This window comes from Adiantum capillus-veneris, chromosome 24 (assembly GCF_014529385.1).
Source record: "Adiantum capillus-veneris isolate H3 chromosome 24, ASM1452938v2, whole genome shotgun sequence".
Lineage (NCBI taxonomy): Eukaryota > Viridiplantae > Streptophyta > Polypodiopsida > Polypodiales > Pteridaceae > Adiantum > Adiantum capillus-veneris.
This window is the reverse complement of record NC_140954.1, coordinates 40,291,922-40,303,224: the sequence shown is the minus strand read 5'-3', so window position 1 is coordinate 40,303,224 and position 11,303 is coordinate 40,291,922. Positions and strand designations below refer to the sequence as shown.

Genomic DNA, 11,303 nt, shown 5'->3' with positions numbered 1-11,303 from the left:
CAAACTCCTCTAATTTCGCCCCCTTTCTTCATGTAATTTGTAAAAGATGACATGAATAAATGCTGAATGAGGCGCAAATATACTAACAATCTATGTAAAGTAACCTGAACTCATAAGAGGTCAGCAAGGAGCTTGATAGGGCTTTGTTTCTTTGGTAGGTCATGATGGGAGGGCTTGCATTAGCAAGTGAGTCTACACCGTCATCACTTCCCCCGACATGTGTTGCAACAATTCCAGAGTATAAAATCAACCTAGCTTCATTACTTGTCCTCCTAGGAAGATGGTATGGGCCTTTGTTTCCTCCACCTGGTTCAAGTTACTAACAAATCTCTTTCCTTTCGTGACTGGGTTTTTGGAAAGCCATGTTGGGGTTAACCCTAGATTGCCCTAGCCATATGGAGCTTCTCCCTAGCTATGCATGATGATTTAATGATGTAGAATGATGCCCCATGATTTAATGATGTAGAATGATGACCCATGGACCTTTCTAGCCCCTCCACACATGGACAGGAGCACATTTAGTAGGTCAAAAATACCCCTAAAAAGGTGCATACGAGATTTCCCCTAGAATATCTTCCAAATGCATGAACCCTAGTTGCTACCACACCTCACATATAATGTCATCCAAGCTACCACTCCTCTAATATAATGAGCTTACAATCATGCTCAATTGCAACACTCTCAAGCCTTGTAATTCGGTGCTATCACTATGCAATGAGAACATGATTATTTTCCCTACTTCTTGTGCCATTAGCATTGCTCTATACTAATTAGGATTAGTGCTACCTAGCCATGAATGACACACTAACTTACCCTCCTTGACCACACTAATCCTAACAAACTTGAGTGCATTTTTCCTTTTTTTTTTTAATGGTGCAAGTGGTGTTTAGAAACATGCCTTCCCATTGAGGGGCGTTTTGCTTCGGAATGTATTTTCGCTCACTACTGTTGGGTCATTTCAACGGCACAAGCACAAGTTTGGAAGGATGGTACCTTGGCGGCAATGTTCGTTGCATGATTCTCTAGCATGAGCTTTTCATGTTCATGTCCAATATTGGTATTCCTTCCTATGTGCATTAGTTGTTAGATTGATCGTTTGACGTATCTAGTACCCTTTGGAACCATGTAAATATTTCCCTGTTTATTGCACTTCTTCTTCGAACACTATGTCATGGTCGTTTTTCATTTGGTGATCAATATGATTACACATTGGAGAACTGAAAAGGATGTAGAGTGTAAAGGGGACAGCATCTGAAATTTCATGACAAAAGAATGATCTTCAAGACTTTCTAAAAGTGCTGCCATAAGAAGGCATTCACGATTGTAGAGGTGGATGTAGCCCTATGGGCAGTTTTATTAACTAATAGAAGATCTTTACTCGGGGAAAAAAAAAAGAAGGCAATTCACGATTCAAACTTAGAGCATAAACAGCTGCAAGAAAGCGCACACTACACCTTACCAAAAGACAACCCTTACAACATCACCAATAGAGAAAATAGAATAGACATACCACAGCTGTGTTTGGTGGGTTCAAAATATCACTTAATGACAGCTTCTTTGTCCAATTTCTCATTTTCTTCCCTACAGCACCAACCAAAGAGCCAGCTTGGGAGACAGGCTGCAAAGTTAACAACAAAATAAAGCCACTAAGTTCCTGATTAAAAAATATCATGAGAAAATGTGAGGCACTCCTTATCAACCTCGAAATTGACCATGCTATGATTTGACTCGCAGATACTGATAGAGTAAAGGAGGCAAATTCAAATTACAGCTTGTACCCAAAGAGCATAGCTCAGTTGGTTGAGCCTTCATGATGTAACCCCAAGGTTGAGGGTTGGAGGCTCATGGGCTGCGCTCGATGGGTGTTACCAACTTCTCCATTGGGGAAGTCGTTCCCACAGTATGGCCCCTTGTGGTGTAATGTGTATAGCAAGTCCGGTTGTAAATTCAAAGATATGTATGTTTAATTTCTCTACTACCTTTCCCTGTGCTGATGGTTATTTACTATTTATATATTTATTTTTTAAAACAGCTTGTATTTCAATGCATTAGTAATGTTTCTTTAAAGTCCCTAGACCTTTTCTAGTTCCAATGTCTCAAATTCCTCCTCGGTGGAGGCTTTCATTAGTATAAGTTCTTCATTTTCCACTTGATTATTATTGGAGTCTTCATTGCTTCTTGTAGTGATAGTTGAAGAATTTAAATCACTACTCCTTTGACTTTGTACAGGTTTCAATAGATTGTAAATAAAAGTCCAAAGAACTAGTGTTGCTATCTGCACCAGTAAAAAGAAAAGTAACCTGAACTGGAAACAAGAGAATCGACTGGATGTATAGAGCTGAAGCTTGAACCAAGTGTTATCAGAATTGTGAAGACTGCAAGACAGCAATGAGTACAAAACAGCAAAGTTCTCTGCATAGAAGTATACTTCTATATACAATCATGGGAAAAAAACTCACCGCTAAGCCAAATGAAACATATGCCAGACCATCTCGAATACACACTTGTGTCTGTTTAAAAGGGCTCTTGGGTTCCATACATACAGCAGGGATAAGGACTAAAGGCAGGTTTCCAACATTGCCTGGTTACAAGAAGATTTCATTAAAAACAGGTTTATAACCAGCAGCATCAGCATCTCCATCATAACTTTACATAGCAAAAGTGAGAGAAAATACATCAAACTTCTAGAATGAATGACAAATGTCACAAATGCTGTACACAATACATTAAGAAGAGGATTGCAAATATAAAACCTGCCTGCGGAGCAGCAAGCTAGAGTGAGACGCACAAGTTGTGGTTGAGGCTTGAAAACTTTAATAACAAGAAGACCCAGCAAACCTCCAATGACGAAAGTCAAGACCACATTGACTGGAAGAAACCACCTGCCACACCAACCAGCAAAAGGGTTCTTATATGAGCAAGTTCATTCCAACAAGCAGACTCGTCAATGCCTATATATACTACAAAACTGTACAACAATTACCATCATCAATAACTGTAAATGTTGGCAGACTAGCTACCTTGAATTTTACTAATTAATGTTACTCTTTCTCCACATCATACAGGGTGAATTGGGAAGCATCCCCTTGATGGCTGGCCAAGTGGGGACCCCATCGGTCCCTGACCCGTCCCCATCCCTCCGTCCCTAAACTGCCCTATGGGTTCATTCCCCGTCCCCCTGTTTCTATGATGGTAGCTCGGGCTGCATCCAGGTTGATCAGCTGTTGGGGTCAGTTCAACTTGGGCGGACACTTGCGTGTGAACATATCGTAAAGGCCTATTTAATGGTCCAAGGGCCGGGTCGCACTCGGGGGGAGTGGGGGGAGGAGGGGGATGATATTCCCTATTTACAGGAATTCCGAAAAGGCTGGCATGAGATCCGAACGATGCCAATAATCCACTAGCACTTCAAAAAAGTAAGGGATTAAGCAAGGGTTAAGGAGGATTTTCTTTATCCTTGAATGCAAGAATTCGGGAGCCAATCACAGCGCAGCACGCACGCTGGTCCCTGTTGTGCTGGTCGTTTCTGCGTCGATTGGAGCTGTGGGTGCGACTCTGTGCAAGGACCTGCCCCCACTACCCCCACTGGCCCGGGTGAGACCCAGCTCTAATAAGTCTAATGCGATCGCTCTTTTTTGTGCTGTGCTCGTTCACGTTTTCTCTTATCCTCTCCTCTCTTACCTGCTCTTTTCTCTCCAAGTGATGTCGATCCAAGATGCAATAGCGCACTCAACAGGTGGTATCAGAGCTGAGGGCATAGACCTTGGAAGCAAGAAGAAGAAGCTCTTGTCGCAAGGTCTTGAAGGTTTTGAGCTGAGGTGAGTTTCGAACAATCTTTGGATTTGCTGCAGTACGGTGAGTTTGAAGTGGGGAGCTGGGGAAGAGAAGAGAGTGTGGAGAGCTTGTGGGCAGCTCGATTGGAGCTGATTAGACTAGAACTGCGCAAGTGCCGGCAAGCCCGAGGGTGGTTGGAATAGCAACCACGGAGAAGAGCTGCCGGTGGGTAGACTGAGTGGGCAAAGTTGGCGGCAAGGAGCAATTTTCAAAAGCTTCAAGAGGAGCAGCAACCACCATTCGCAATAGCCTTTGTTGTCATTGAGGTGACAAGTTGTCTGTGCATGGTAGGTGTAGCCTGCTGGCTATGGCATCCAAGGTTCCCAGCTGGGCTCGCACGGATTGGAAGTGCCAGAGCAGGGGCTCACATGTCTACTTACTATGGCGCTCCCAAACCTGAGGAGGAGATGATTATCTTTATCCGCCATGCAGTGGAGTCTGGGATCACCGGTCCTTTCACCAACGAGGTCTTGGTCGGCAAGGAGACTGCAAGCAGAAAAAGCTTTGCTCAAGCAGCATCTTGAGATGTAGGGCAGATTTGCAGCGGATTTGCAAGCACACATAGGCGGTTGACATCAGTGTTGACGACAGTAGGTTTAATAGTTTATTAGAGCTTGACCAAAATTATTAAATGACCTTTTATTCGTAAGGTAGTTCACGCGATCTCATTTATAAACTCATCTAACGATGGTCAAGCACATGAAATTTGTGGCATGTGACATGTAACAACCAACCTCCAAATATCTTTGTATATCTTCAAGGACACTCGAATCGAAGAGTTTTTTTTTTTTATGTATGGGACTAGACACTGCCCCAGCAAGTGACATGATGTCGGTGGTAAGACCTTACCAAATATGAAGCCCCATGTCTTTGTGTCCCACTCTCATGAGGTTAACGGGTAAAGATAAACCCGAGGTTAACTAGGGTTTGGGCGTAAACCAAAAACCCCGTATACCCCCCCCCGCATGATGGTAGCTGGCTAGTGGCACCAGGTTGTGAGAAAACCTAAAACTCACGATTTACGAGTATACTAAAATCTTGTGGTTACGAGTAAACCTAGAACTCTGTGTGTCATTAGAGTGTGAGTCTAGTTCTAGGGGCCGTCGCCACGAAGATTATGCCAAGTTTGGATGAAGGGGGTGATAGTCAATATGGCATCTGAAGATTCTGACAACGAAGATGGCGAGGCCAACACTTGCTACGTCGACGACATACTCTGAAGCACCAACATTTTGTAGACAAAACCTTGACGGTATACACTCGTCAAGGGGAGGCATTTGCATCTATTCCTATTGTCGAATTCTCTAGGACAGATTTGTTTATTTCCTGTACCCTATTGTTCAAATTCTCTAGGGGAGGATGACTTGTATTTGTTGAGTGCTCTATATGACACACGGGGAGGATTGTTTGAGTATGTGACACACTTCGCACCTTCAAATGGAGCCTCTCCCTAGCCACTTACGCATGTCTAACTTTTCCAAATAATATCATACATTATTATATGGCCGAAGGGTGTTTCTACACATGTTCCAATTGCATATGAAAACAAGAGATGAGTCAAAGAGGCCTCCAAAGGAAGCATACAAGTTGTCAACTTGAATTTCTCCTTTTGGCCTAATCATTTAGCCCTCTCATATCTCATCCATGATGTAAGCATAAAGCTTTACCTCAAGCCTATATAGCAGGAACCATTGTAGTCATATTTTCTTACTATGCGATTTTCTCCATTGTAACAAGGAACGGGCGGAACGCGGCCTAAAGGTTCCGAAACGGCGTTCCGGACGGGTCCGAACACCGTTCCGGAACGGAGTGTAACGAGAACAGAGGTCCAAAACGGGGAGGAACGGGATGAAACGCAATCCGAAACGGCAAAACAAGCCAATGGAGCTGTTTGGAGCTACTTAGGGGCAGATTTGGAGGCCGTTTTGGGGTTGTTTGGAAGTAGATTTGGGGTTAAGTTGAAGGGAGGCAATTCAAGTGTTTCTTTAGTCTATCGTTGCGGCCCTCCCTCCTCCCCCCATTCTCGTCCCGTTCCGGACCTTCCCATTCCCATCCCCTATTCTCGTTTTGGGTAACTTTGATTCTCTCTCCATGAATGGCTCACTCGTTTTTCCGCCATAACTCAACATCGATTGCACTTACAAAGCAACACCCTTCATAGGGGTAGCATGCTCATGGATAGACTCCAGATAATGCCAAATCTTCTTGGCACTCATCATTGCCATAACATGCTCCAAGATCTATATGGGATACAATTCAAGATGATAAAGGACTGCACTCAAGCATTGACACATTCCCAAAATGCACCCTCCTTCGCTTTAGATGGCTTCTCGACCTTCTCGGTCACAAAGAATCCGAGATCATACGAGTCAAATACCGCCATCATCGTCATCCTCCAAGTAATATAATTGGTACCGTCTAACTAATAATCAGCCGGAAAAGTCAGAAAGGTAGGTATCTTCACAAGTTTGTCACCCATGTCTTTTTGATACCAATCCCATGTAGCACCTCAACATCACCAGCATTTGAGTCACCTTCCGACATGTTGACAGGAAGAGTATGGTCGTGAGAAGAGGATAGGCTGCAGTTCTTGGAAAAAATCGCTCCAAATGAGCATGTACAACTCCAAATCAGTACCAAATCTGAAACACAAATGCACCCCCAGCCAATTGTCTCTCTTTCGGACCGCTTCTTCACCTCCAAATTTGGGTCTATACTGGACTAAAATGACCGCTCCAAATCTGAAATCTACTATAGCTGTCACAAGACAGGCACCACGTGCCAATAGAAAAGAACAGATTGAACAAACTTTTAGCACTTCAATTACAACTGAACTGAAAGAGAGAGACGACACGAAGTGGCGGAATTTCCACCCCAGAGAGTATTGGCCCCAAACCTTGGTGCCCCTTTCGGTATTTCTTTATATTGCATCAACAGAGTACAAGCCGGTACTCCAGACTATGCACCTTCTCGAAGAAGCATGCCAGAGAATGAGCCCTAACCTCATATTTAAAGGCCCTTGGCCTAAAAAGCAGTTTACAGTAAAAAGCCTTCAAACTTAAAAGCATATGGTCCAAAAGCAAAGCCAAAAAGCTGCCAGCATGAATCACAGAAATCCGTACACCCTACCACGTCATCAGACAGCGCAAAACACGAAAATCCGTACAGCCTGCCATGTCGTCATGTCAGTGCAATTTTCGGAAACTGCCACGTCATCAACAGCTACGCAATTTCTTCAGTGTGTGTGTGGGTCCTGCTTTATTTTAATCCTTTGTCACTTGGGGCCCCATCGAACGGGTCCCCATTAGTTGGTAGGACTTCTTCTTCTGTTACTTGTTCTTCTTAGTGTTTAGGCCCCTCAGCCGACATCAGCAAGTTGGCTCCATTCTTTAGGCTTTGACACGTCAGCAATTTGTTACATCTCCCCTTCTTGAAAGAGAGTAATCGTCCGCGATTACAGCATATCTGCAAAACAACTCAAGTTAGCTCAAAAATTTCCGAGGGACATTCTGAGGGACAATCAGTTTGCTCTTTTTATTAAGGACTTAGCTTCTCCTTTCGGCTCTTTTGATCAAGGAGTTAGCTTCTCCTTTCGTCCAGATCGGAACTCTTGATATTCCGACGTAGTAAAATTAGCCATCACACCCAGACCGTACCGATCTTCCACGGGTGTCTTGATGCACTAAAATTACATACCCATGCAATCTCATCCAATTAGGAATATTCAGTGGCTCACATATGCATGTTACAAGACATAGAAACATAAAGCCGCCGATGAACACTCCTCCCACATAACCTAACAAGGTCCGGGCCGGGGAGATACTCAACGACTCCCTCATCACTCCTCCCGCATAACCTAAAAAGGTCCAGGCCAGGAGATATAGAGGCCTTTTACAACCAAACGCCCCCCAGACCGCAGCCTGCGTCGTTTGGAGGTGCTGAGAGTAACCACTACTCAGACTTCTTAATACTCCCCATCCAAGTCCGGGCCGGGAGTCACAACAACAATACTCCCCCGTAAATAACCACAAGGGTCCGGGCCATGAGTAAAAAAAGAAAAAAATAGCACTTTTCAATCATTCAATACTCCCTCCGCAAATAACAACAAGGGTCCGGACCATGAGTATGAACAAGCATTCTCAAACATAATTTCTCACTACTCCACCTGGGAGTAAAATCACCAATCATTGAAACCAGTATTAAAACCAAAGTCAAACAATTCAAATCGGCACCAAAACAGGTTCAAAAAAGATACCATCCATTTCAAACAAATTTCAAACAGGATCACCAAACAAGTTCTCAAATAGATTTCAAACTTACAAAGCAATCTCGACATCAGCCGAGCTCAAAAAATCGACCGACTTTCCATCCTGAAACCTGCACCAAAATTAGGGTTAGGTTTTTTTTTTTTTCCCCATAAGGTCGTAGCCGAGCACAGTATGGTCCATCAGCTCTTGGACAAACAGTGTTCTTTGGCGGCGGTAGTCCCAAGATAGCAATCGCACCGGACCTCCAAGGTCATCTGCTCGTGAAGAGACATCAAAAATTTAAGATATCTCAAATAAAGTCAGGATTGGAGCGCGAAGGTACCTCAAATAAAATTCCAATAGCTCTGTTTGCTCTTTTGTAGGACCGGTATGCTTTCAAAAAAGCACACGCCTGATGCTCTGATACCACTGTCACAAGACGGGCACCACGTCCCAATAGAAAAGAACAGACTGAACAAACTTTTAGCACTTCAATTACAACTGAACTGAAAGAGAGAGACGACACGGAGTGGCGGAATTTCCACCTTAGAGAGTATTGGCCCCAAACCTTGGCGCCCCTTTCGGTATTTCTTTATATTGCATCAACACAGTACAAGCCGATACTCCAGACTCTGCACCTTCTCTAGGAAGCATGCCAGAGAATGAGCCCTAACCTCATATTTAAAGGCCCTTGGCCTAAAAAGCAGTTTACAATAAAAAGCCTTCAAACTTAAAAGCATCTGGTCCAAAAGCAAAGCCAAAAAGGTGCCAACGTAAATCACAGAAATCCGTACAGCCTGCCACGTCATCAGCCAGTGCAAAACACGAAAATCCGTACAGCCTGCCATGTCGTCATGTCAGTGCAATTTTCGGAAACTGCCACGTCATCAACAGCTACGCAATTTCTTCAGTGTGTGTGTGGGTCCTGCTTTATTTTAATCCTTTGTCACTTGGGGCCCCATTGAACGGGGTCCCCATAAGTTGGTAGGACTTCTTCTTCTGTTACTTGTTCTTCTTAGGGTTTAGGCCCCCTGGCCGACATCTACAAGTTGGCTCCATTCTTTAGGCTTTGACAAGTCAGCAGTTTGTTACAGTAGCCAATTGACAACCCCTCTATACTTACAAAACTCATACCACATTCTTGAAAAGTGGCACCGGAACTGGCAATACCAGATCTAAATCTAGAAAAACATCCTCTCTGAAACTCCAGAAAAGAACCAGAACACAATGCAAAAACACTTGAAGGTCGGATATAACACTGGAGCTATGATACCATGTTGGAAGTGGCACCGGAAGATGGACGGATATGGCTGAAAACAGCGGCAACAGGTGAACAACCTCTTGCATCCAATGGCAGATGGCAGCACCATCAGAATATAGAACCTCGGAGAGCACTCACATTTATCTCCTACATCTACAAGGATGTAGAGAGAGAGAGAGAGAGAGAGAGAGAGAGAGAGAGAGAGAGAGAGAAATGAATGAAATGAAATGAAATGTTATATTAACCTCTTCAAAAGGCCAAAATGACCTATGAGACCATTCTGTTACAAAATAGTGAATCTGATACCATGTCTGGGTACAAAAAGACTAGAACCAAAATACTACTACTACTAGAATCCATCCTCATCTCCACTCTGGATGTCGAGAGAGTATGGCTCAAATCCTCTGCTCTAGTCTCCGTCGATGCTATGTAGCCCCTCTCCTCAATCGTGGCCGTCTGGATCTCCGTAGCTCCAGTGCTCGGTTGATGAGTGTCGATAGTGGTCGAATGAGTGTGGGCCGAGCTCTGCAGTGATGGCTGCTCCTCTGACTGTCCCATATCTAGTGAAAAAAAATATGTATTCTGTCTCTAGGACTCTCTCTCTAGCTCTCTCCAGCAAAGTGTCTCTATATCTGTGTAACTCAAGTAGATATAGCCCAAGACATCTCTGATCCTCATGACTCATGACTCTAGAGAAAGGACAAAACCCTGTCTGAATAAGCAGTGGAAACGGCCCCGAATCTCGTAGTACACTGTGCAATGACATATGTAATGTAGCTCTGTCTCTGGCTCTAGCTGGCATAAGCGGCATATCCTGTTGTCTGTTGGTATCCCTCTGAATCTACCAGTCTCAATCTCCAGCTGATGTGAGGATGTGCGTATCTGACCAATTGCACACTGCAAACCACGAGACAAATGTGTATCCATGTAGCTAGGTCGAATCACAAACCCATCGCCTGTGAGGTGGAGAAGATGCTCTCTATAGAAAGCCATCTTCGTGCCCAAATCCTGTGGCGGCTCTATCCATGTCCTTCTGGTATTCATCTGGATCAGGTCCTGACGAATGAGTCTAGTAATCTCCATCCATGTAAAACATCGAGGGTGTCTGAAGAGATTACTGGAAAGGGGGCAGCTTGTCCATGGTGAAGCCATGCATCTAAAACCATGATGTCATCTATGCATACCAGCATGAAGCGTCCCCTTGAAGATCTAATTGTTTGGAAGACTCAAGGGCCAGTCTAACATATATGTCTCTAGTAGTATTTCACAAGCTATGCACAAAGGAGACTGATCTGGTAAGCGCCTCAATCTCCAATCTCCATAGGAGGGGCAGCTAGCTCTGCTCGAATGATAGCGTGGGGTACGGAGGCCTTGGCTCTGATCAGTTGAGAGATCATAGATACCAAGGGCCTCTCCATACGTCTCCAACCATGCTGGCCTACAGAAGGTCCCCATATCTGCACCCCATACAACATAGCTGAGACTACTAAAGTATCAAAGAGCCATAACTTTGTTCGAGGTTCCTGAAACTGGACCTGCGAACACCACCTCTCCAAGCCTCCCACGGCCGCATAAGCTCTAGTCAATCTAGTCTCTGCCGCTCTCCCCAAAGAAAACCTCGGCCCAGTGAAGACAACCCCAAGGTAAGTGTATGCATCTGTATACTCTACAATCTCCTTACCATATGTAAAAGTCGGTGCTGATCTCCTCATCCACTGTGGTGTGGTGTTAAACACCATAACCTTGGTTTTACCAAGGTTTACAGACAATCCACTATCCTCTGCAAAACTGTGTAATGCATCCAACAGTCGCTACATACCCTCTTGTGAGTTAGAGATCAACACAATATCACAGCATACAACAACAATGGGATCCACGTCCCTACCAATTGGGCACCTCTATCACCCTCTCTATCAATGTAATTACACACCTCATCAACATACATACCAAATAGAGTAGGA

General features: G+C 44.2%; 1 protein-coding gene across 1 annotated transcript in view; it reads right to left on the bottom strand.

Annotated features, from left to right (window-relative positions):
* LOC147426252 (protein PIN-LIKES 5-like) overlaps positions 1–11,303 on the bottom strand; it is a 42,608-nt gene that overhangs the window by 3,920 nt on the left and 27,385 nt on the right. The window contains exons 3-7 of the mRNA XM_086498124.1: positions 2,758–2,882; positions 2,460–2,581; positions 2,301–2,338; positions 1,595–1,618; positions 1,511–1,515 (exon numbers count right to left, since the gene is read on the bottom strand). Of these exons, the coding sequence (XP_086354250.1) occupies positions 1,511–1,515; positions 1,595–1,618; positions 2,301–2,338; positions 2,460–2,581; positions 2,758–2,882 (314 nt within the window). The remainder of the gene's footprint in view (positions 1–1,510; positions 1,516–1,594; positions 1,619–2,300; positions 2,339–2,459; positions 2,582–2,757; positions 2,883–11,303) is intronic.